Source organism: Manacus vitellinus, unplaced genomic scaffold, assembly GCF_001715985.3.
Source record: "Manacus vitellinus isolate BGI_N305 unplaced genomic scaffold, ASM171598v3 scaffold_27_pilon, whole genome shotgun sequence".
In the NCBI taxonomy this organism is placed as follows: Eukaryota; Metazoa; Chordata; class Aves; order Passeriformes; family Pipridae; genus Manacus; species Manacus vitellinus.
This window is the reverse complement of record NW_021940039.1, coordinates 3387685-3413511: the sequence shown is the minus strand read 5'-3', so window position 1 is coordinate 3413511 and position 25827 is coordinate 3387685. Positions and strand designations below refer to the sequence as shown.

General features: G+C 51.8%; 1 protein-coding gene across 1 annotated transcript in view; it reads left to right on the top strand.

The window, feature by feature from the left end:
* Window positions 1-25827, top strand: part of RXRA (retinoid X receptor alpha) — a 34193-nt gene that overhangs the window by 6029 nt on the left and 2337 nt on the right. The window contains exons 4-9 of the mRNA XM_018074344.3: window positions 10091-10260; window positions 14564-14693; window positions 18808-18940; window positions 20038-20129; window positions 21905-22010; window positions 25635-25797. Of these exons, the coding sequence (XP_017929833.1) occupies window positions 10091-10260; window positions 14564-14693; window positions 18808-18940; window positions 20038-20129; window positions 21905-22010; window positions 25635-25782 (779 nt within the window). The 3' untranslated portion in view covers window positions 25783-25797. The remainder of the gene's footprint in view (window positions 1-10090; window positions 10261-14563; window positions 14694-18807; window positions 18941-20037; window positions 20130-21904; window positions 22011-25634; window positions 25798-25827) is intronic.

Sequence of the window (25827 nt, the reverse complement as noted above, 5' to 3'; positions counted from 1 at the left end):
CGCGTTTATACTTTGCTTTAGTGCCACAGCCAGGGCCTCCCGTGGGCTCCAGAGCAGCGCTGAGCCCCAGAGTGGTGCCTGGTGATGGGTGGGCCATGGGCCACCTTCCACTAGCCCAGGTTGCTCCAAGCTCCGTCCAACCTGGTCTTGAACACTTCCAGGGATGGGGCAACCACAGCTTCTCTGGGCAGCCTGTGCCAGGGTTTCACCTCCCAGTCCAGTATCTGATTTTTTTCTCATGAGGAAGAAGAAAGAAATTCAGTCTCATAAAATATAGCTCTCCCCTCACTGGAACTTAAATTTAGGATCTAAACCTCCCTGGTAGTGCCTCTTTTAAGTGCTCTTTTTAAATGCTGACTCCGTCTGTTCTAATCTGCTGGCAGAACAGGCTTTTACCAGACATGACGTGAAAATGACCCCAGTTCTCTGCTGCCTTCTCCCCTTACATCTTCAGAGCCACACTTGCCTCTCTGACAGGCTGATAAAACCGTCCCTGTGGCCAGCAGAACTCCAGCCTGGGTCCCTTTGAAGAGCACTTAGTCCTGTCTGGAGCATTGATTAAATGGGGCAGTGCTGGAGCTGTACTGAGTGTTGGGCAGACCTTGCCACCCTCGATTTATGGGGTTACCCAAGGACCCACGACGTGCAGAGTCATCAGATGTCAAAGCTGTCTGTGCTGGAGGTGTGGGGGGATTGCTGGGGCACCCAGGGGACCTCCTTGGTCCTGCTGAGCTTAACCCTTTGTGCTCAGAACAAATCTTCCTGCCCTACCAGACCTCTGATCTTAAATCGAGAGGCTGAGGCATTCAGAGAGTGCCTATGAGGATGAGTGGGACAGTGCAGGTGTGTGTGGGGGCTGGCATTGCCCTGGATGCTGTGCAGAGGGGCAGAGACATGGGGAGCACTGGATCCCTTGGGAGATGTGCAGCAGGACAAGGAAAATCTAATCCAAAACCTGAGCTGTGGGAGACTCAGGTGACTAAAAAGAAGCCAAGAAGTCTCCTGTGTGTTCAGCAGCAGCACTTGCTTCTCAGGGGAGAAACGTGGAGCATCCCATTCCCCTGACATTGCCTCCAGAGCCTTCCTTCAGCCCCCAGGACATCAGCCAAGGTCTGCAGGGTTGGGAAAACCAGCAGGAGTGCTGTAACTGCAGCCTGCAGTGACATCCTGTGAGCAGGTACCTGCGCTGTGCCTGCCGTTAGCGGTGATTGCATGGGCAGCACCGCTCAAATTACGGGTCCATTAATTAACTTCTAAATGGTGGTGGAATTCCCCAGGGAGCGCGTACAGTAGGAGGACTCTATTAATTCATCTTGATTAACATTATCACAATGAATAGCAAATGAATTCATAACGATCAGACAGTTATTTAAAAGGGTGACAGATGGGATCTTGGTAACTCCAGAAGTGCGCTCAGGCAGTGCTGGCTGATCTGGTGAGGACAGCGTTGGAGAAGGGCAGGAAGCTGGTGATTTGGCAGACAGTAGATGATTGGGGCATAATCCCCATGTAGGGAAAGCTGGAATAACTCCCCTGGTCTCCAAATAAAGCTCTGTCTTGTTATAAACCTAAAAATTCAGTGCCTCGTGGAGATGTCCAAGTGTTGTCCTGGAGCTGAAAGTCAGAAGTTGGATCTTGCTGAGCTTTGGTTTTGAGTGAAACTCTTGAGTTTCACGTGTGATATCCACATGATTTGTCAAAAAAAAAAGAAAAAATCTCTTCCCATTGCAGCCATCCCAGCTCACTGCTGCTTCCCAGCAACTTTGCCAGCCAGAAATGTTGTCCTTGTCCTTACACCAGTCCTCTTGCATCCCACCTCTATTTTGGGGAAGAGTTTTGGGCTAAATCCTGCATTGCTAATTTGTTTTGCCTAAATGCAACATAGCTGGCTTTCTGTCCTCTAGCATAAACTGTTGTATCTTTTAAGTAACAGAGCCAGGGTAATGGGCCTCATTTCCCTGTAAAATATCTTGCTCTGGAGACCTAATTTATAGCTGCATAAAGGCATAGCAGATTCCTGCTGGGAAGTATCTCTCTTGTAGCCCAAAGGTACTTGGATGTCGTGGAAGTACAGTAAAACCCTCTACAGTGAGTACTGTGGCTGTGATGAGAGGCAGAGCTGTGGTGGTGATGCTGGGAAGAAGAGGGATGAGGGTCACAGTCGTACCCAAAAACCTGTGCCAGAGAGTAAAAGGAAAGGAGCTTTTACTCAGCTGAGAAATTGGATTAGAGAAGTAAAATCAACAGGACCTCTTGGGCAGCTGATGAAGGTCTGGAAGGGTTTGATCCTGACAGCTGGGGGGTCTCTAGGTGAACATGCCAAGAGCAGACCCAGAGGGATGAACCTTGTGCTTGGCCAGGGTAGAAGCAGCAGCATGAGGGAGGTGAGAGGCAGAGGGTGGCTGTGAGGTACTGCTGGGAGGACAGGAATGGCTTCAGGGCTACAAGCCTTGGTTTAAAGGGGTGAAAGCCTCCAGGAGCAGAAGATTCTTCCTGTTGTGTGCATCTCTTCTTGCTGTTCCCTGTTAAAAACATACAGGATAGTTCATGGTGAATGAGCCTCACGGCTCTGAGATATTGCAGCTATAATAAATAAGCAACTGGGAACATTTTTCCCTTATGAATTACTGCCAGCTGTGTGAGGCTTTGGTTTTTATACTCTGTCTCCCACTAAATACCGGATAGTCAACAAAATTAAGATTACCATCAAGGATCTTGACTAATGCAGGGATTATTATTATTATTGTTGTGGGGGAGGCTGTTTGTATCCAGAAGCAGAACTCTCCCTGCTTGATCTGTTACTCATTAGGGTCTAAGGTGTCTGTGGATCAGCAGCCTTGGATTTCAGAGGGGGGGAAAGTGGAAACTGCCTTGGAGTTAGGGAGGCAGAGGAGGGAGTAAACACCGAGGGTCTTGGGATGAAGGGGTCTTGTGTGCAGTGCCGTTAGCTGGGTTAACATCGGAGGTGAAGGGGGTCATCGGAGGCTGCAAACGCGTTGCAGCCCGTCGCCGTCTCGTGTGAGGAGGTCCCGGCCCCTCCGTTGCTGGCAGCGCCGCCGGCTCGCCCGGCGAGCAGGAAATACCAGCGAGGAGCCCTTTCTCATGCTCCCGCCGGCCGCTTGGACGGCGTCACAGGCAGTCAGGGCGTTGGGCACACCGGCCGGCCCGGCGCCGCTCCGGCCCGTCTGCTTACCCCCGGCGCTGCCGGACGTGAGCGGCTCCCGTGGCCGAGCCAGCCGCGGCTCCCGGGACCTGCCGGGCTGCCGGCGGGGCTCCCCCGGGCCGGGCGGAGGGCTGGGCGGGCTGGGTTTGATGCCAACTGGGTACAGTGGGTGTTGATGCATCTCCACCATCTCCACCATCTCCACATCTCGTAGCCCGTGTGGAGACCACAGAGCTGTTCTCCTCCAGCACCTGTGGCTCAGGCTGCACAGCATCCTTCCTAAATCGGGTGCAGGTACCCTGACAGCGTGGCCCGGGTACAGCACGGCCGTGGCTTGTCTCCACCAGCTACTGGGACGTGATCCAGAGCCATGCTCTGAGCACCCAGGATATCTGTCCAGCTGCACACCTGATCTCTGACTTCAAGGCTTCATTAAACTTCACAGCCTGAGTTAATTCTGCCCCTTCTCCTGTGTTTGTGGGTTGGTTTTCCCCCTCTCTCTTGCACTGCTGTCGAGCTGAGGGGTTTAGCCTGGGAGAGGTTGGACTTGCAGCATCTCTAGTCCACAGTCTGGAGACCTTCCCATGTCTCCAGGGAGCTGTTTAGATATGTCACTTAGTCCAGAGGGACTGTAGATTCCCCCTGTTCTAATTTGGAGCTCAGCTGCTGCACTAACAACAGTCTCTCACTGAGCTGTGCCCAATCCCCTGCCATAGCTGTGCATTCCCTCTGCACCCCCTGGAGCTGGAGCCATCCTGGCTCTTGGAGCATCCCTTGGGACCAACAGGAGCAAAAAGGGTCTGGGGAGAAAGAGCAGGAATTCAGGTTTCCAACCCACTGCCCAACTGAATGTAAAAGCAGGCAAGTGGCCATAGCCTAGTGGAGGGGCAGAGTTCAAGAGCACAGTTATTTTTAGTAGTAATTTTGGAATGGAAAATGTCTTCCAGCTTAATGAGTTTGTTTCTTATATCCTTTTAAAGTGCTGCTGTTTAAACCAGCTGGTTAAATGATGCTGGGTTTGTTTTTTTGTTTTTAAGGATGCTCCTGGGTTGAGAAAAAGGGTTTGGTTTATGGTTTTCTCTCCTTTGCCAATGTTGCTGTTTGCTTATACTTCAGTACCTGGCTTTGGAGAGTGAAGTGAGCTAGGGATTTTTGCTCTTGCTTTCCAGAGTTGTTCCTCATGTGAACTAACTGCGTGCAAAGGTTTCAATCCACGTTTTAACACTCCAGAGTTATATTTTTTAATTACCACAGTGGTATTTTGCGTTCCTTAAAAAAATTCCGGTGATCAATTGAAAATGCTGGAAAAAAAACCCCCACCGTTTATTTCACGTGTCTCAGCTTTTGAGGTTGTTTACAGTAGCAGAAAGCTGCACCTCTGAAGAAAAAAAAAGGTGACACACGAAAGCAGAGCAGAAGAAACGCTGTCTGAATTAGTTTCCTCAGCTGTCGTGGCATTTTCGATACAAACAGGTACCTCAGGCATAAGCACTTCAAGGTGCTGATGATCCACAGTGAAGATGTGGCTTCATAAAAGGCAGCAGAGGCCAATAAATTCCACTGTGAGTGAAATGGAAATCCCCAATAACCCCCCACCCAGCTCCTCAGAAATAACGAGCCACCCACCTGCAGGGTGGGAGAAGACTGAGCGGGTTTGGGGCTCGGAGGCATCGATGCCTTCCCCATGTACTGACAGGCTCCCTGACCCCAGGGAGTCCAGACACTGTATGTGTGTCACCCAGAGAAAACCCCATTCAGTCCGTTTTTGGTGGGAGTGAATTATCCTTCCCCAGTCACCCACCCTGGTGCTCCTGGAAGGATGGATTTTCATCCCAGAAAGCATTCATGTGGGTGGTCAACAGAGCTGCTGTAGCCTCCACATCTATCCCAGCAAATACTCAAACCTGTGATGCTCCTGCCCGTGGGGGCTCTCAGAAACACCTCTGCCCTGTGGAAAATCCTGCCTCCCTTGGGCCTCTTCCTCCCTTTGTAAGCATTCCTTTGGTACAGAAGTGCAGTGCCCCATGAGCACCACCCACAGTGCTTGGTTTGGGCACCTGAACTGGGGCGGTTGTCACTTTGCAACGGACTCAGACTTGCTTTTTTAGCCATCAAATGCTGCCACACGAGCAAAGACAAGGTGGCCAGTGTGATGTGGACACCAGCAGAGGATGGGTCTGGCATTTTGGCACATCAGCCCCTGGACCCAGTAGCTGAGGCTCTTCTGCAACCCATGGGCTGAGACACTTTGGATCCTAAAGAGAGAGAGGTCACCAAGAAGCGTTTTGGACACACGGGGTTCCGTGTCTTGCTGTACCATGGCCTGGGGAAGTGCAGATGGGCTGGAGAAGCTCGAGATGAAAAATGAGGCAAGTAAAGACCAAATCAAGCAGAACAACACGGGAGCCTCTTCATCAGGTGCCACGGAAAACACAGGCTTCTGTCCTTGGCTCGGCTCAGACATAGCTGGAGGAGGTGGGGCCGCCTCTCCGAGCTCCCTGACTACAACATCTTTTTTTTCTCCTCAAATGGATTGCAAGGTTCAAATGCTTCCCTTATGCTTAGAAAATCAGACTGGAAAAGCTCTCAGCCATACGAGTCTCCTTGAAGAAAAACAAAAGCGTTGGCACGGCCGTGAACACGGAGGAGAGCGCAGGGAAGCTCAGCTCTGGAAACATGGCATGGCTGGGGGAGCCACGGCTTGGGGCTGCTTTGCCTTGCAGGAGAGTGTTTTTTTGGGATGCAGCGAGCAAAATGCCTGGCTCACATCCCGTTTTTTGGATAGGCCCACGCTGTTGATGAAATGCTGAGCCACCCTCATGACCAGAAAAATCAGCGTTGTTGGGAACAGCACAGTCCTAAGAGTGGCTCTAACACCCACAGTCTGAGAGGGAGATGAAAGGACAGGGACACCTGCTGCTCTCCGTGGCTTCCCTGCATCCATCCGAGCCAAACCCTGTGGTTTGTCCAGACAAACCTGTCTGCTGAGGCGGGAATTGAGTGTGATGGGAGTCAGGATGATCACACTGGTCTTGCAGAGCCCTTGCCAGCCCTTCCCTCCTCCTGCTCTCAGCAGCGGGATGTGTTGCCAGCCCTTCACCTCCTTATCACCATCTCACTGCAGCAAGAGCAGGAGGGCCCAGCTGAGGTTTGGAAAGGTCTTTAGAGGTCATGCTGTCAAGTGCCTTGTAATCACAGGCACTCTGTAGTTTAATCCTCTTCCCAAGGTTCTCTTGGACAGCAGCTGGATGTCTCTTTACCCACACAGCAAAGCAGGAGGGCACAGTGCAGAGGGGGGGGGCACAGGGAAATCCAGCAGAAGCAACAAGAACCAAATGGTATAATGATTCTGGTTTTTAAATTTTACTGTGTTACAGGGATGGAGCACCATCCATCCCCATGTACAGGACTTCTGGGAAGCCAAGAAGAACGAGGTGTTCCCATTTCAGTATTACCAGACAAACTGCCATGCAGCTGCCACATTTGTATTCCTCTCTTTAAAACTATAAAGAACAAACCCACAAAGAAACCCAGTTCCCACACCAAGTCCATTTGAAAAATGTATTTTTGTCATCTCCAGTGTGGTTTATTTGACTAATCTCAAGGGGGAGTGGACTCCAGAGATGAGATCCTAGATCATTATGGTGAGCGGTGTCCTCACTGCTGGAGATTTTCCTTCATACAAACATCTCATATTTCATGATTAAGAAAAAAATACTTGCCCTTCTTTCCTTCCTCTGCCCTGTGTGCTATTTTTTCCCTACATCTCAAGAAACAAAGTCCTTGGAACCCACAGAATCCCAGAGTCTTGAATGCCAGCTGCAAATACCTTCACCTTTCAGGACAACTTGTTGGGCTTTCTGCCCCTGGAGCCGTAGGATGCTTCAAGGTGTATCTTAAATTAGGAAAATGGAGACACAAAGTTTGAATTCAGCCTCTGGATCCTAAAGGGGGACATTGGGAGTGCCACACCTGGAAGAACAAGGTGACAGTAAGATGATTGTTGGAGTGGAGTTCATGTGTACCCCAAGGCCAACCACAGAGCTGGGGTAGGAGCAAACCTGTTGCACACATGAAGAATGAAGCTGTTATCACTTCATTGCTGGAGCTGCCTGTAGGGAGAGAAAACAACTGAGTCAACAGCCTCACAGGCATCCCTGAGAGCTGCATCCATCAACCAGGGCTGGGCAGGTGTCCTGCATCATTCCCAGGTGGGGTTCACAAACACCTAAGGAGCGGCGGAGATTCACGTAGTGCAGTCACCTGCTGCTGCAGGTGCACACCTTGGTGCAGACCTGTGCATGAGGCATCATCCTCGGGGGAAGGGGGGATAACAGGGTCTCTGAGCTCAGTGTTGGGAAACAGCCAGTGCTTTCCTGCAGCCCAGAGAGCCAGGGATGGGATGGGATGGGATGGGCAAAGTGACGCCAGGCTGGTCCTGCCTTTGGAGGAGGCTGGCTGGGCTTGGAAACACGGGGGTAGCAAAGCAGGTAATGCTCTCCCCGGCAAGAACTGGGTTTATCTTTGGATACTGGGTGGGAATACACCATCTGCTCTGCCTGGGGTGTCACTGCTACCTCAGGCAGCTGGGACGGGGCGAGTGTTGGGATTGCGTGGGGCTGAGCTGGGATGAGTCAGCTGTCCCCTGACCAGCTCCCCAGCGAGATGTAGCACCAATTTTCTGGTGTAACAGCTCAAAGCAGAGATCAATAGGAATAACTACTTATGTGTATAATCTCTTCCCATCTGTCTCTTCTGTCTGTCGTTTGTATCAGCTGGATTCAGCCTAATCACAGGCCAGAGCTGTCGTGATGGACTGTAAGATTCTCTCTCCTATAACCCCTGAAGTGTCTCTGATTCTTCGTGCCAAGAATGTGGCTGTTGGCTTTGGTGAGGTTGAGATTTGCTACTTAAGGCTTTAAGTAGCCACTGTCTCCCCAGACCTCTGTGATGCTTTCCCACAAATCCCATTGTCCAGCACGAGGGTGAGTTTTTGGGGCTGACACCCCAAGTGATGGAGGTGGTTGATCTCAGAGCAAGGAACCAACTTTGCACCTTTATCCTTAAGACCTGCTGTGACTGTGCATCAGAATTTTGGCATTTAAGTCATTTTGTAAGATCCCATTTGTTGAGGGTTTGCCTTTCTCTCAGGCTTTTCTGTTATTTAGTAGGTGTTTTATCTCTTCTAATGTGCCCAGAGGAGTTTTGGTGCATCTGTGCTGTTGAAGAAGGGTTGACATTAAGGAAAAATTTCTATCTTTTTGACGCTTGAAGAAGCAGGAGTAGGGGTGGGGGGTGAAATTTAAGCAGGGTTTTATGTTGGCCTGAAAAAGAAGAATCCGTGCCAGACAAGAGCCAGATGGACAAAAGCCACGACACAAATCTGAGCCCTTGACAGCAGCAGCTTACCTGGCTCTGGCAGCCAGAGCAGAACACGTAACGTGGGCCTGGGGAGCCTCTGCAGCCCATAAACTTCAGAGCAGTTTGCAAAAAATAACCCCTTGCTTTTTTGCATGACAGCTTTCACATGGAAGGAGTGTGAGCACTGTTGACGTGCAGCAAACAGCAGCACTGCAGGAGGGGAGGGAGAGCAGTGGGAATCAGCCCCAGGAGCTGGGTTAATGGGATCAACATCCATATAGGGCTCGTTTAGCATGTGTCTTAATTTCCTGGTTTGTAAGGAATGAGTTTTGTATTGCAGGTTTTATTTTTGCACTTGGCATAGAGCTGGACCCGCTGATTGCCTAAAAAGCCTCCTTGTGTTACAGACAGCTCTCATTTCCCCCAAATAATGCTGTGCCCCTGCTGCTTTCCCTAAACATCACATAACCAGCTTCAAATTCAGCAGAGAGGGAAAGTGTTGGGATAATTGTCAGTAAATAGCAGGGCTTTTACCTTACTGAGTGTGTCATTCAGTCCTCAGCAAAGAGCTGGGCAAGCTCAGGGAGTTGTCTCTCATGGCCAGTGATGGATCTCCTGTTGCTGGGGCTGTTCTCAAGTAGACTGAGCTAAAACAAACTGTGAGAAACAACAGTGTGTGGAAGAGTGTGGGATTTAGGGTATATGACATGATGATGGAGAAGGAGATAGTTCCCACTGTAACTGCATAAAGCTCCTTCCCAGGTGTAGGGAAAGTGTGTGCTGGTTTCAAAGGGAGGTCATTAATAATAATGTTATTAGCATCTAATAAGTGTTTTTCATCTCTGTGCTGCTCAGACATAACTCATCAGCATGTGACAAGCTTCTGGCGAGGTTCCTCCTGCCACACAGGATTTGGGACAGGTCTCTCCTGTCTGTTCAGAGGTTGCCCCGAGCCAAAGGCAGGGTGGTGGTTTGCATGGAGCTCCTGTCCCACGGGAGCACCATCCTGCCACGGAGCCCTGCTCAGCCTTCGGCATCACTGGGAGCTAGAGAGGTGCATGACATGACCTCAATGGGAATAACAGCCTCAGAAGATGGTTGAACTCTGGATTTGTGCTTTTAACTGACCAGTTTCTCTTTTCTTTAGTATTCCCTTATTGTATGACCTCAGCTATCCCTTTCCCACTCCTGGGGTGACTTGCCATGTTGCTTCCTTTGCTTTTTTTGTCTTTAACCTTTTTTTTTCCAGGGCCTCCCCCTCTGCAAAAATGGGATTTTCCCAGCAGAGGCCAGGTCCAAGCAGGATCCTCCCTTGCCACACTCCCAGGGGGGCACACAAGGAGCAGCTCTCAGGCTGGGGCTGCCTTGGTGTCTTCCCCAAACCTCACCTCACCTTGAACCCAATCCTGAGACCCACTGACCACACTGGTGGGAGAGCAAGACCTCAGATGTCTGTGTGATCCTGCAGGTCTGAGGATGCTCTGGGATTTCATGGCTAAATAACACCCATAGCTCCATGGAGCCTGGAGCCCAGAGTGACACTGTCCCTCCTCTGTCCCCTTCCAGCTGTCCAGGAGGAGAGGCAGCGGGGGAAGGACCGCAACGAGAACGAGGTGGAGTCGACAAGTAGCGCCAACGAGGACATGCCTGTGGAAAAGATCCTGGAAGCTGAACTCGCTGTGGAGCCAAAGACAGAGACCTACATCGAGGCAAACATGGGCCTGACGCCGAGCTCGGTGAGGCACCTCCTGCCCCTGCCCACTTGGGGCACGAGGGGTGGCTGTGGGGCATCAGGAGAGGCTGACCATGGGTACAGCCCTGAGCCTGGGGCATGGGGGGGGTTGTCCTGTGGGAGAAGAAGGAGCTCAGAAATGCAGCTCCTTGCCTCTGCTGTACACTCCGTGTGTGAGCTCAGATGGAAGCACGTGGAAAGCAGACCCAGCAGCCACCAGCATTGGTACTGTTCTATCCCACAGCCACAGGGAAGGCACAGATACTGTGAGGCGTAATTAGAAGGGCTCGCAGAGAAGATTTTATTTTAATTAACAGCCCTCAGTGCTAAAAGGCAGAAAGACACTCCATGCTCTGAAGAGCTCAGAGTCCAATGGAGCCAATAAACAGACCTGCGTGGCTGAAGTGCAGAGAGATAAGAGCTGTAAACTGAGGGTGTGACTTTTCAGAGGCAGAATTACACAGCTGCTTGGCTCTGAGAAGAGAAAAGCTGCACAAATTTGCCTAGAGATTTGCTTTCATGTTTCTTTCCCGTTTAGAAACTTGCATTATGACTGGGCCTGCTTGGAGCATCTGGGCTCTAACAGGACCTTGTGTAAACAGGAGAGAGATGACAGGGAAATAGGACAGGGCTTGGAGCATCCTGGTCTGGTGCAATTCTTAATGCTCTCTGCTGGGTGTCTGTGAGGCTGAGATGATGAAATGCAGCTATTTCTAGCAGGTGGAAGGGCTCTGCAGTATTTATGTTCTGCTACAATAATACTTCATGTCTTCTTTTATATGAGGCTTGGAGGGTTGAGTCAGAAATACCTTCATCTTTGCCCATGGCATGATGGAATGAGATGATCTTTAAGGTCACTTCCAACCCAAACCATTCTATGACTGATTCTGCTTGGTGGGGCTGGACAAGAGATTTCAGAGTCAGGCTGCTCCTAAGTCTTAACTGGCTCTGGGGGATGCTCTTTTTGGCCTTCACCTGCAAGGACACCTTATGGCTGGATCCCTTAGGTGAGGCTTTTCAGTGAGTGTGGTATGGATAGGGCTGATTTGGACACTCGAGGCTTCCTGATGTGGACAGAGCCAGTTCCTCAGTGAAACTCTCCAGAATCAGATACAGGGTGTGGTGCTCACCTGCATTTGAGAGGAGGGTCCCATCACCATGAAGCTGCAAGGGACTTTTCCGGTTTTGGAGGAAGAGGCAGCAGTTAGTGAGGGGCTCAGAGAGGCTCTGGCTGCTCTCAGGATTAAAAACACTTCAGGGGAGTTGGAGCCAGCGTTGTGCTGACTTGAAAACAAACCCCAGAGAGCGAGCTGAAATAAATGGCTTCGTCTGGCACTGCGTCTCCTCAGCCTCTTGTAGCAAATTGAAAGCTGGTTCCTGCATAATTCAGCACGCATTACTGTGAACAAGGATGTGTGTTGCATCTAAATAGAAGCAGGAGGCTTGTTGAAATGCCCTATTATTGTCAGGCGGCTTCTGCCGCTGAGGTGACATTTGTAGCAGGTTTAGCAGATGTATGAGATCAGCAGCTCCCAGGGACGAGGCCACCGGATGAGGCAAGGGAAGATGGAGGAGGAACCGTCCTCCCAGCCCTCCCCTGGGAGCCCAGGTGATGCAAAGGCAGACAAATCGAGTCCCTGATAGACAGGGGGTAAAACACAAGCTGTTTGCTATTAGCCTGGTGTGTTGGGTCCTTTGGTTTGTGCCTCTGCACCTTAGTCCATCTGCAAGGAATGCTTCTGGTAACCTGCAAGGACATTTCCACCTGGCTGTGCCAGGTTGGGATGGAGGTGACAGGGTGATGTACGAGTTAACACCCTCCTCTCCCACATGGAATCATAGAGTAGTTTGGGTTGGAAAGTTCAAGGTCACCCCTGCCATGGGCAGGGACACCTTCCACTAGCCCAGGTTGCTCCAAGCCCTGTCCAATCTGGCCTTGAACACTTCTAGGAATGGGTCCACTTCTCTGGGCAACCTGTGCCAGTGCCTCACCACCCTCACAGGAAAGAATTTTTTCCTAATATCTCATCTAAACCTACCCTCTTCCAGTTTGAATCCATTCCCCCTTGTCCTGTCACTACATGTTCTCATGCCTGTGACTGTCACCTTGTGCCATGGTCCCCTGGCTGCTCTTGGAGCAGGTACCTGTCCCTGGACAGTGAGGATGGGTTTTCCTCTGCCCCATGTCCCTGGCTGCTGGGAATCTGTGCTCCTGTGGTGGAAGCACCACCGTGGATGGGCTCCTGGCCTCTGAAAGGCAGAGTGTGTAACTGAGAGGTGTTATCCCCATTAGCTCTTAATTGGCCTTTGATGTCTGGTTCCAAGTCACCAGTTTCTGGAAGATGTCCCCAAGCTCCAGTTTTCCAAGAGGATCAAGTGCCCTTTCATTTTGTCACACTCCAGCACCCTGCCCTTGCTATTTACTGCAGGAGGGGATTTGCTTTCCGTGCACAGGGAGGGTTTCCAGCCCCTCTGTGCCCAGGCAGGGCCCTCTGGATCTGCAGGGAGGATACTTTTAGCTGCCTCTCACTCTACCTTGATTAAGTTCTGGCGGGAAGTGCCGTGGTGGTTCCGGGAAGTGCCGTGGTGGTTCCAGGAATTGCCATCTGAGGTGTAATTAAAGGCTGGGCCCCTCGCTGAGGCTTTGGACAGAGCACCAGAGGTTGGGTACATCTTGTGCTGCCCAAAGACCCCCAGTGACAGCCTGGGCCGGGGCACCTGCAGCCCACCTTGTGGGTCCCAGGTGACAACCTGCCCAGAAGCCACCCCTGATAAAAGCTTTGGCAAAAACATCTTCCTTGCCTAAAATACCCCTTTTGTGGGGCTGTGCAGGCACATGCTGGGTCAGGTTGTGCTGGAGCATGGGCTCTCCCATAGGTCATGTCCCCTCTGGGGCACACAGGGCTCCATCCCCATCCCACAGGAGCCAGGATGCTGGGTTTCTCTACCTGGCTGCTCCAGCTGACCAAACTGAGATGGCTTGAGGTTGGAGACATTCCTATAGGCTGCACCACAGGTGTTCCTTCTCACCCTTCCTGAAAACGCCTCTAAATGCCAACATTCCCTGTGTTTCCAGCAAAACAACCCTGCAAAGCTCCTCCTCACACCTCCTCCTCACACCCAGTTTAGCAATTTCCTGTTGTCCAGAGGGAAATCCCATCTTTTCTCCCTCTGCCAGGTAAAAGCCCCATCCCTGCTCACATCTCCCTCCCCAGGGGAGAGCCTCAGCTCCCTGGGAGCTGCTGGAGAGGGGCAGAGCAGGGGGGCCCATCCCCACAGCAGTGCCAGCCCATGCCCATCCATCTCTGCACGCAACAGCTGAAAATACCTCAAAGGCGAGTGCCCTGAGCTTGCCAGATCCTGGTTATTTTAAGCCTGGAGAATGGGAGATGGTGGCCATGAGGCAGAGAGTTTGGGTTTGCTGCCAGGGCACAGCAGAGAGGACTGGGCCAGGGTCTGGGGCAAGGCTGTGGGGGGCAGGAGGGTGACTGAGCAGCGTGACCCTTGTTTGTCCAGCCTGGGTTTGGAAGGTTTAAAGTGGTGAGGAATGGCCTTGCAGGGGGAGAGGTTACACTGGTGGTCGTGTCTGCTCTGCCTCTGAATTCACACCCCGTTCCCCCTGCAGTCCAGGGGTGAAGTAAACACTGCTCCTTCTGGTTTGGAAACTGCTCTTTTAAGGACATGGAAGAAAAATAATTGTACAATCCAGGCTGCTGGATATCAGCAGGGATTACAGTGGGAGATGTGGAAGGGCTCATACATCCCTGTCCAGAGAGGTAAACCCTACACACACACTTGTACCAGTGAGCTCTGCCTCAGTCAGGGTTAGACAGGCTCTTCCAGTTCCTAATCACAAACCCACTTGAGCTGTTAGCAGTTCCTTTAAACAGGGATTTGGTGTGTTTAGGCTGACTGTCCTCCTTGAGAGCAGATGGTTTTTGTTACTGGATAATATTTCAAAGGAAAGGGGTTTTCTCTTTTTTTCTGTAATGCCCCCTCTGGTGCTGGTTTATCGAGCTGGGAGATGCTGGCATGGGGAGCCTGCCCTTCCCTGGGCTGGAGGTCCTTTGATTCATCAGTCAGTGTGATGGATATTGGTTCTCAGCACTCCCAATTCCCGCTTTGGAGCTTGCTAAAAACTATTAAAACCCATATGGTGGAGAGGCCAAATCACCTCCTCTCCCTGTGACTGATAACATCCAGCTCGGGGGTGGCAGGGAGGCCGAAAGCCCCTTCAGCTGCTGCTCCAGCCTCTCCTCTCCTTGCTCTGCCTTCTCCAAGCCTTTCCATTCTCTTTTTCCTGGCAGCCCAATGATCCAGTGACGAACATATGCCAGGCAGCAGACAAACAGCTCTTCACCCTGGTGGAGTGGGCCAAGAGGATCCCCCACTTCTCCGAGCTGCCCCTGGACGACCAGGTCATCTTGCTCCGAGCAGGTGAGTGGGATGGGAGTGCTGCAGCTCACTGGGACAGGTACTACCCTTAGATTTAGGTCCTGGCAGCTTTGAAAGCCTTTAACTGATTCTGAGTAACAGCCTCTGACCGTTCAATCTCTAAATAGGATTTAAAAAGCCCCAAGGGACACGTGTTGCTGAATGGGATCCAGAACGTGGCACCAGCTGCCAATCAGCTGAAAAATGGCCTGGCTTCATCTCTCATGAGTGAGGGGCTCAGAGATGGGTGCTGGGTGATTTAAACCAAGAGACTTAACACTCTGCCTTCCTCCCAGACTACTGAGACTTGAGAGACCAAGTGGGCTTGGGCCTCCATGAAATTTCATCCAGCTAAAATGTTTGATCATAATTAAAACCAGAAAGGGGAGAAAACTGTATCGCCCTCCTTCTCCCACCCACCAAGATGAAAATAAAATTCTCTGGGCTTATTTTAAATTTCCTTGTGCAGCAGGGGGGCTGCAGGATTTGGGAGGTGGAAAGCAGTTTGCTGTAAAAAGGGTCTTCCCCCATCGAGTGAATTCAAGCCCCTGCTGCTGTACAGAGATCGTGGAGGGCAAGAAATCAGAGCAGAGCTCAGTGAGGATGTGTTTTAGGCATGAAGCTCTTTGTAAGCTGGGGACTTTGAAGTCCCTGGCAGTTCTAAAAGTTCCTCTTGTTTCCCCAAAATTCACTTTTGTAGGGAATTCAAGAGGAGAGAAGCCTGCAGAGTGTGACTCCTCTCTCTGCACCCTTCTGACCTCGAGTCTCTGTAGAGAAGATGCTGCTGATCCACCTTGATGGCAGCATTCTGACTTTTTACCATAGAAAATGTGTGTCCCCCCAATAAATCCCCATGAAATTGGGCAGAAGAGTGTTGTAAGGACCAAGTGCAAGGTATTCACATCAACACAAAACATAGGAACTGTTAGAACTCTTTGGGTCCAAGGTCTGTCCAGGTTGCTTCAGGAGAAGCTGTAGGGACTCTAGGGTAGGAAGGTGATGGGATCAGTGTTTTCCCATTCCCACCACACCAACTCTAGCTGCCATTCTGTTTTTTAAGGCTGACTGTAGCCCAAGTGCACGAATCTTTAAACTTTGTGCAACTTTTTATTGACTATTAGCCCATACCTTGACCCTACACACAGATACCCCGTTACCCTCAGAACCTCTCTGACATCCTTGACCTCAAGAGTGTCTGGTTGTTTAAGTCACACTGTTTGCTGGTGTGTGTTTTCCACTTATTTTACTGAAAGGGGATTTTTATAGTCACAGCTCATCTAGTAGTCTGGGAATGAAAATTTTTGGGGGGTTATTCTCTCTGCAGACTTGGCCAGGTCCTGCACCCTCCCAGGATAACTCCTGCAACCCCTTGGTGAAGGTGCTCCTCTGGCTTTTCTGTGGGTGTCAGTATTGCCAGAGCTGGCTCCAGGCCCTCAATGGAACGTACAGAAATGTGTTTTTGAAGAGGGTCTCTAGAGCCTCTCGTGAGAGTGGATGAGCAGGGAAGCATCTCTGCAGGAATCTTTGAGAGCTTCCTTCAAATATCTCAGGGAAGAGCTGGATTCAGACCAGATTCCCTTTGTGAAGAGGGACCAAAACCCACAACAACAGCTCTGGGTTTTCCTTTCTCTTTAGAGGGCAGCTAATGGAAGCTGAATGTTCCTGACCTGATGTTCTCCCCCTCGGGGCCACTCCATGGGCAGGAGCAGAGGGGCTGCAGACCCCGTCACATCCCAAATTTCATGGTGGCTCTAACCCCATGGGAACGAGGTTGCTGAGCACCTGCAGCAGCTCCAGTGGGCTCCCTGCTCTGAGTGTCTCTGCCAGGGCCTCAGATAACCTCCCCCAAGTCTTTTAACCAGTGGCTCTATGTATTATTGAGTGTGGAGAGCGGCCTGCTGAGAACAGCTGCCCATGAAATATTAAGGTATTAAAATTCAGCTAAGAGCGTCAGTCAGGTTCAGTCATGCATCCTGGGAGGCAAAATAAGTGGAGCACACATCTTTGGAGGAGCAGTGCTGGATGGGCTGGCAGCAGCTCTCCTCAGATCCTGAATCATTTAAAAATATTTCCCTCTCTGAGCTTTTTGGAGGGGAAGGAAACCTGACTTTTTAAGCCTGTTTTTCCCCTTGTTTTCTCGTTTCCAAGCTTGCTAGGGCTGAGACAGGAATAGCCTGATGTTTTCTCAGCCTGGCAGAGGATGCTGAGCATTACATCTCTGCAGCTGCAGTTGGTTTTGTAGGGCTGGTGGGGAAACTTGGCAGTGAGGTGGATTGTCACAATGGTCACTGCGCTGCCAAGGTGCCTTCCCTATCCCAGAGGAGCCAAAGCATCCCTGGAGGCTGCACAGCCACCTTGTGTGGTGAGGAAGGAGTCACACAAATTGAAGAAATCTGCTCTGCTTCTCCAGAGCTTGGGCTCAAATGCAAAAATCTTGGGAGTAGACTTCTTTGGTCTCTTAACTCAAATTTTCTGCCTGTGGTTACACCTAATATTTCCTGCTTGTCTCTATTTTGTGAGCTCTTTGGGGATGTTCTGGTGAAAGGACCATGTAGAAGCAGCTTCCCCGTTTCAGCTGGAACATCCCAGCTCTACATGGGAATAATTTAGCTGAAGGATGTTGATTAATTCAGTGCTCCTTCCCTGGAATAAGCCCAGCTTGGAATGGATGTTGTGAGCCAGCTCTGGTTTTTGTTGGTTGGAGCTGCATGCGGAGCTGCCGTGGGTCTGTGTGTGATGGCTGGTGGGAGGCACCCCTGGCACCTTCCTGTGGGTCTGGCTCTGGGAGTTCCTCTTCATCCAGGGAACACAGTTTCTTCAGGCTCCTGGTGCAGTCCCACATCTTCTCCTCCGTTCTCCTTGGGTTTCACAGTGTTGCAATCCCTGTGAAAGTGCCAGGCCTCACCCAGTAAATAGCCAAATAAACGTTCCCGTGATTGGGGTGGAAACATCCTGTGGCCACTTAGGAAAGAGTGAACTTTATTCCTTGTCAACATTTCTAATGGCACAACCCATGGCTGCAGCAGTAGGTAAATACAGCACACATGGACCTTGTGTTTATTCCAGTCAGTGAGACGCGACGTGTTCCTGTGGCAGGAGGGGTGAAGGATTGTTGTGTTGCTTTTCCAGACTGGGAAAAAAAGACACCAAAGCCAAATATCCTGATGTTTCTGGACCCTGCCAGGCAGCCCTGTGCTCTGAACTCCAGGACATGTTCTGGCTGGGTAAATCAGCCACGTGACCGGTGTTGCAGAAGAACCGTCTTCTCTTCCCAAAAATGCTTCTCCTTGGTTGAAAGTCACCAAAATTTCCACCCTTCAAACTTTGCAGCACGTCCTCTGGTCGTGGCTTTGTTTCAGGCATTCTTGAACTGAGCCTGTGATGGATTTAGGAATTTAAAGAGGTGTTGGATTGGGAAGGGGAGCTGGAAGGTGGGGAGGTTCCATCTCCCTTCCCTTCCCTGTAACTAGGTCTGGGCTCAGAGGATGTGTTTCCTATATCCCAAAATAACATGTCCAGCAGATAATAAGACTAAAAGCTGGTTTCCAAGCAGCTATGGAAGCAGTTCATGGAGCAGTCATGGATGTGGGACACCCCGGTGCAGAGAGCAGACACAATCCCTCCCAGTATTTACACGGCAGAAGCAGCAAACCCACAAGACAGAGTTTTCCTGGTCCCTTTTACAGAGCTGAATGATGGTGAATGAACTTTCCTGCCCTGTTATGGCCTGAAAATGAGCCCAATTAAGTGATAGAAAGCGTTGATAGGTGTGGAAGTGCTGGGAGGCAGCGGGTGAGGGCAGAGGGGAGCACAGGGCTCCACACCCACACGGAGGTTCACAGCGAGAGGAGCAGGCAGAGCTGTTTGCTGCCGTGTCTGCACGGTTTATAGAGGAAACTGCTTCCCTTATTAGCGTTATATTTTTAGTGCATTTGTTTCTTAATGGTTTTTTCCTTCCCTGACATCCAAGAAAAGGCTGGCTCCCCTCTCCCTTCCCACATCCAGCCACGTTCCTCCAGCACGTTCCTCCTCTTTTTAGCACTGGGGAGGTGATTCGGATTCCCAGACCCGCTGAGGTGGCTCTAACCCGCAGCCTTGGTTGTTCTCTCCTCCCCAGGGTGGAATGAGCTCCTAATTGCCTCCTTCTCCCACCGCTCCATAGCTGTGAAAGACGGGATCCTCTTAGCCACCGGGCTCCACGTGCACCGGAACAGCGCGCACAGCGCTGGCGTCGGGGCCATCTTCGACAGGTGGGCAGAGGGAGGGAGGATGGATGGATGCATGGATGGATGGATGGATGGATGGGTGGACTGCACCTCAAAACACCTTGCCTGGACATCCCCATCTCTGTCTCTGCACCAAACTGCCTCCGTTCCCCACGTTGCAACCTTGGAGGAGCCCAGGGTGAGGGTGTCCATCCCATGGCGTGCATGGAAGTGTTGTGGTCCCTGCTGCAGGCCAAAACATTAAATCCTCCTCTTAAACCTGCAAAACCCAACAGCCCAGAACAGGGAGAAGGCTGCCCAGTGCAAATCAAAGCCTCTTTCATGGGGTCCAGATGCCTTCTAATGTTACGAGGAGGCCACTCCATTGTTTCTTTTCATCTTTAATTGGACCAAGACGTGATTTTATTTTCACAATGAAAAGGCACCAAAAATACTCAGCAGGTTCCACGTGCGTGTCCCGAGGGCTCTTTAATCTCAGGCTTTGGGAAAGTGTTTTAAAGCCAGACTTCCAGGGTGTTTGACCCACAGTGTGGCTCCAGACGCCGCTGAAATGCCGATTTCTCTGCCTGACACTCGTCTTGAGGCGACTTAGTCGAAAGCAAATCACCTCTGGTGCTGTGCCTTGCAAGGAAATTGTTCTTCAGACCTGGGTGACATCATTTGTTCCTGTGAGGTCATAAGTGCAAGATCATGACTTCCCTGCAGGATCTAACATGAAAAACTGGGCAATCAGTGGAAAATATTTCAAGACCGGCACCTGCGGTAGGAGCGAAGGGAGCAATAAAAATTACCGGCAGAGGAAATTACTTTTAGGTACCTGTTGGGGTGGGTTTTTATTATTATTTTTTATTTTTAGGCAGCTTTCTCAGGTGCCAAAACCTCTCGGTGAATGGATGAAGCCAGTTTTTATGGCCCCTGTTGTACCTCACGGGAACTATTGGTGTTCCTAATGAGCTATTTTTGATAGAGGAGGAAGATGAGGCCACATCCTCAGCTGGTACAAGCGAGCACCATCCCCTGGCTTCGTTAACTGTGACCAGAGGAACTCACTCTGGCTCTGACACCTGGGTGTTCTCATTTCTCTTTAACACTGACGCCTGTGATTTCTGTGTCCTTTGCAGAGTATTGACAGAACTCGTGTCAAAAATGCGAGACATGCTGATGGACAAGACAGAGCTGGGCTGCCTGCGAGCCATTGTCCTCTTCAACCCTGGTACATGACTGTATCTTCTCTCCTGTGCCCTCTTGGCTGATGCTCTGTCCTTTTGGCACCTCTTCTTCCCTATAAATCTCCACTGCAAGTAGCTGAGGGCACCCCGTTACCAAGGACAGGGCAAGAAGGAAGAGAGGCAAGGGTGAAAGCTGAATTAAGTGCTGCACAGGCACTGCCACCTTACAGGCATGTCCTGTGCAGGGCAGGGGTGGATCTGGATCTGTCCCAGTGCTCTTATCCATTCCTCCCTTTCACAGAATCACAGAGTGGTTTGAGTTGGAGGCACTTTAAAGTTCATCCTTTCACACCCCGTGTCATGGGCAGGGACACCTTCCACTGTCCCAGGTTGCTCCAAGCCCTGTCCAACCTGCCCTTAAACACTTGCAGGGGCAGGCACGGCTTTTCTGGGTAACCTGTTCAGTGTCTCACCACCCTCACAGGGAAGAATTTCTTCCTAATATCCAATCTAAGCCTGCTGTCTTTCAGTTTACAGCCATTCCCCCTCATCCTCTCAGCTTGCCCCCCTTTTAGAGTGACTCTGTGAGAAGAAAGTTCTAGTGCATGAGGGAATTATCCCTGAATCGAAGCAAAATTGAATGTAGACATCCTTTAAGAGAAAAGTACAGATTAGAGCAGTGCCAGAGCACGGACATTGTTGTCTCTGTTTCCTGATCTCATCATCCAGAGGGTTTTATTACCCGTGTTTCTGGAAAAGCCCTTCGCAGACCTGGAGAGGGTGAAAGACATGAAACGTGCTCATAAAATACACAAGAACTTGAACATCTGTCAGCAGTTTGCTTGGTTCCACAGACTCCAGGAAGGTTCATGCTGCTCGCTTTTCCCCCCTGGCCCGAGCTGCCCAAGGGAAGAAGAAGGTTCAGTGCCAGGGCTTGTCTCCAGCATTTTGGGGAGCAAATCCCTGTGCAGCAGGAGCCAGCTGGCAGCCTGCACATACCTGCACAGCTCTGCTCAGAGGGTGTCTCTCTATTTTAGAGCAGGTCAGTCCAGAGCAAAAAATCAAATGGAAGCCAAGGATAGACCTCCACATCCACAGCCACCCCTCCCCTCCCTTCCCTGCCCTCTCAGGAGCACAGTTTGTGCCCAAGCACGGCTCCTTCCCTGGATTTTCCCACCAAACCCAGGCCAGGCCGTTTCAGCAGGGTTTATTGCTGTTTCTTGGGTTTGTTTTTCTTCTTGGCTTTTTTTTTTTTTTTTTTTATTCCCTGCCCTCCTTGTAATCACCAGTAATTTATTGTCTGTAATTTGGGATTAGCCATATATGGTAAAAGAAGGGGAATCTGGAGAGGTTCCCGTGGCACATGTGCTTGGGGATATCGATTTCTTGACTGTCCCTTTCACCCTACTAAAAACAGATCCTGGCTGTGTCACAGGGGACCTGCCAGAGCCGGGGCTTCTCCTTTAGCCCCAGCTCAGGGCTTGTGCTGGAGGGAGAAATCCCACAAGCCCAGGATTTAAGGGGGGCTTAAACCCTTCAAATGAGGGACCACTGGAATGAGCCAAAATGGTTGGGGTGGGGATATGAAGCGGAATAAACCAGATCTGTAGTCACAAGGCAAACCTTTGAGGGCTCGAATGCTCCCCAGGAGTTGTTTGGTACTGCCCCAAACACCCAGGGCTCACACCCTGCATCCACGCTCTGCCCTGGTCTGGTGGTGCTGAGCGGGATGGAGGGAGCTGGGGAGCTCATGGGGGGTCCTTGCCTGCCTGGAAAGCCTGGAGATTTTTTGGCTGATGGTCTTTTTGTTGCCTTTCAGACTCGAAGGGTCTGTCGAACCCGGCCGAAGTGGAGGCGTTGCGGGAGAAGGTGTACGCGTCGCTAGAGGCTTATTGCAAACACAAATACCCCGACCAGCCCGGGAGGTGAGTCCCCTGTGCCCCCTCCTCCTGCAGCCTCACACCCCAGGGAAACCCCCTGCAAAGGGTGCTGCATCCTGGGGCAGGCCTGAGGGATGTCCTCGGGGTCGCACCAGCACACAGCTGCTGAGTCCCTTCCGTTTGGGGCTCTCTGTTCCCAGCTCTGCTCAGAGCGAGCATTCTCTGCAGATAAACCCCTCATTTCTGCCTGTGAACACCCTCAGAAAATCCCCCTGTGCAGTGCAGAGAGGTCCTTGTTCCCATGCCAGTAAATCCATCCCAGCCAGGACAAGGTGGGCAGACCTGAGGAGCCCCGGCTCCCGCGGCCGCAGCAGTGGGATGAGCACATGTGGGAAGGGGGTATCATTTCCCTTTTGGAAACCACGGAGAGCAAACCACAGCGAAAATAAGACTCACATGGAGTTAATTTTCGGTGGCAGATGAGCATCATTGCTGGGAAGTGAAAGCCTCAATTGATGCTCTTTTCTCCCCTCCCCGCCTCCCCCAATCCAGCTGGGAATGGGAGGGGGAATTAGGAATGCTTTCCTGGACCGCTCCAGAGCTGAGTGGGCGCATTTTCCCAGTTACAGCCTGAAGCTGGCAACTGCCAGTTAAGTTACTGACAGTTTTTTGAGCAAGCAAGCAAAGCACTGGAAACTGCTACTGGTGCGTGGATACTGGGAAAAACAGCCCAAGCAACTGGGATTTGCATCCCACCTGCATTCCTGGTCTTGCGTGTCTGGATAAAAAGAAGGAAGCTCTCACAGCAGTGAATGCAGTGGGCAGATCATGCCTTCAGAAGTAATGTTGGACCTTCCTCCCTCCCCGCTTTGGGTGCCACTCTGCTGGCAGATGAAGAAAGATGGGTTGTTAAGTGGCTTCTGGGGTGTTCTTGGTTGGCTTGTGGCAGGGAGAGTGAGGGTGAAGGTGCCAATGGGTGCATTTGAGTTGTGGTGAGGAGGGGAAGTGAGGGATGAGCACAGTGCATGGAGCAGGGGTGGTTACCTCTCCTCCCCCAGGTGGTTTGTGTGGACCCCAGGCCAACTCTCAAGCTGACTCCTCTCCCAAAAAGTGTTATTAAAATGCATTTCTGAAGCAAATGCAGAGCCAGAGCCTGCACTTTGGTTGTTGTGGTGTAGCAGAAGAGCTGTGCTCACAGCCAACCATGCCTGGAACAGGGAGAGCTGCCTTGGGAGTCATGGTCAGCAGCTCTCCTGGATTGTTCCCTGGTATCCACAGACAGGTTGTGGTGCCCTTGCACGTGCTGCTGGACAGGGGCTGGGCTGGGGGTGGGCAGGGGACTGTCACAGGGACAGCCCTGCTCTTCATCACCCAAACCACCGCCAAGCTGCTGTGCATGACTGAGCACAGTCACTGAGCCACCAGTTCAAACCAGTTCCCCTGGGCTCTGCCTCCATGCTCAGTGATGTGTAAGGGAGTGTTTTAAGTCTGGAAGCTGCACCAGGAGCTCTGGAGTTTAATCTCTCACTGGCTTTGATTGACCTTGGGCTGGGGACCTCTTTGTGTGATCCCCACACCTTTCCTTGGTGACCTTAAAGGTTTTGCATGCTGAGGGATGTCCTGAGAGCCGTGACCGGGCACTGCTGACCTCACCCCATGTCTCCTACGGTGCAGGGCAGGGGTGGAATAATCCCAGGTGGCTCGGGAGGGTTAACTCGTGGGCTGGGAGTCCGGAGTTGCACAAGAGCTCAACAAAGTTCTCAGGAACTCTCTCCATCCTCCTGGTCTCATGGCACAATGTGATCACCATCTGAGGCTGGAAACAAGTTCTTCCTGTGGTTGAGCAAACTCCTGCTCGAGCCATGATGGGTCCCCTCCCCTCTCCACGCTGTGGGATCACTGGCCTTCCCACCATTCCAGGTGCCTTCCAGTGTGGGGCTTCAGCAGAGTCCCCGGCCAGCAAGAGCTTTGGGAGCACCATGTAAACACCAAAAGAGAACTCCTCTGCAGCAGCAGGGCAGAGAGAGGCATTCCTAGGAAAAACCCACCCATGCTCCCCCCCTGCAGCCCCTGCTGCTCCAGGGGGTTCCTACGTGACACCCAGCAGCCGCAGGGAGTCAGGAATCAGGGCTGTTTTCTCCCCTCCCAGCCCTGGCACGTTGTGCTCCGGGCTGGTTATCTCACAGTTAAACATATCCGAGGGCTGGAGCCATCATCTGGTTTGGTTTAAAGTGAAACTTCCTGAATGGGATGGTAGGACTGATTTGTTTTTCCTGGCTCTGCTCCCGCCGTTCTCGCCAGCTCAGCAAAAAAAAAAAAAAAAAAAAAAAAAAAAAAGTAGAGAGAGAGAATTGTGCATGCATGTGTAATATCTGTGTGTTTGTGCATGTCTCTATGTGTGTGTGTGTGTTTTCTGGAGGGTCCCCTTCTCTCTGGGTCTTTGCTTATGTTCAAGCCCTGCTTTTTGTAGCAGGAACAGCAAATAACTACACTCCTGGCCATTAAAGGGCTTTTTCCTGTGTGGGGATCACTCACTCAAGGCTTTGTACCAGGAGGTGGTACTGGGAGGTGAGGTCCAGTTGCTGCCTGCACCCCAGGGCATGGGCAGGCAGAGTGGGGCCACCCCAGGGTGCTCCAAAGCACCCTGCAGGAGCTGGTGGCTCTCTCCTGGCTCTGTAGCCTCTTGCCACCCTCAGAGCCCAACACACAGCAGCTTTTCAATGATATGGATCCATTGGGCTCATCTCCATCCCAGCTGGCTCCTGCAGTGCTGCTGGCTCTCCCCAGCCCCCCTGGCTCTTCCCAACCCTCCTGCCTGTCCTTCTGCCTGTCAGCTCTTGCTGGCATCACGGGGGTGACCTGATAGCATCTACTCCAGGCAGGGCAGGCTGGGGAGAAAGGGCTTTTGTCCCGCTGGGGCTCCGTACTGGGCCTGGAGAAGGGGAGCACCCTGTGTGCTGGATGGTTTGCAGGGCTCCTGCCAACTTGTGTGTCAAAGCCCTTGTCTCCTTCCATTGGCTTCACCCCCGAGGTGCCTGCAGCCCATCTGTCAGCCAGGTTTCTGCTGTGCCAGCAGCCCCAGGGCTCAGCTGCAGCTGGGGATGGCCAGCAGCCCCAGTGAGGGCTGGTGGAGCTGCCTGGGAGGTGCCCAGTGCCTGCAGGAAAGGGACATCGCCAAGCCAAGTGCCAGCTAATGCCACTCACCATCTCCTCCATCCCCTTCCCGGCTGCTTGCCCTTTTCCCTGACCAAAGATCCAGCTGCTGAAGCTGTTTGCACCTCTGCCTGTGCCAAGGCTGGCCCCGTGGTGCCTCCTCGCCGTGGCTGTGGTGTGGGGACCCCACGAGCACCTCAGGGTGCTCACTGGGTGGTGATGCACATGCACCAAACCAGTGGTGCACCCCAGTCCAGGGCTGACCTTTCATTTCTTGTTTTACCCTCCCAGCTCAGCTATGAGCACTGTTTGTTGTGGATATCCACCGTGGCTGCCTGATCTTCAAGTCTGGGGACATAATTAATGATTTCTCTGCACAGCTCTGGGTGTAGCCCCGTGTCTTTGGCAGCAGGAGGTTGTGTCTGACTCCCAACCCTTCTGAGCTTTGGGGAGCTGGGCAGAAGCAGGGCTGGAGATGGGGAGGTGTCTGACTGTGCCATGTCTCCTGTCCCCCAGGTTTGCAAAGCTCCTGCTCCGCCTCCCAGCCCTCCGGTCCATCGGCCTGAAATGCCTGGAGCACCTCTTCTTCTTCAAGCTAATAGGAGACACACCCATCGACACCTTCTTGATGGAAATGCTGGAAGCGCCCCATCAAATGACTTAGAGAAACTGCTGCTGGGTCAGTCCCTCGCCCGGCCGGGGGGTCCCG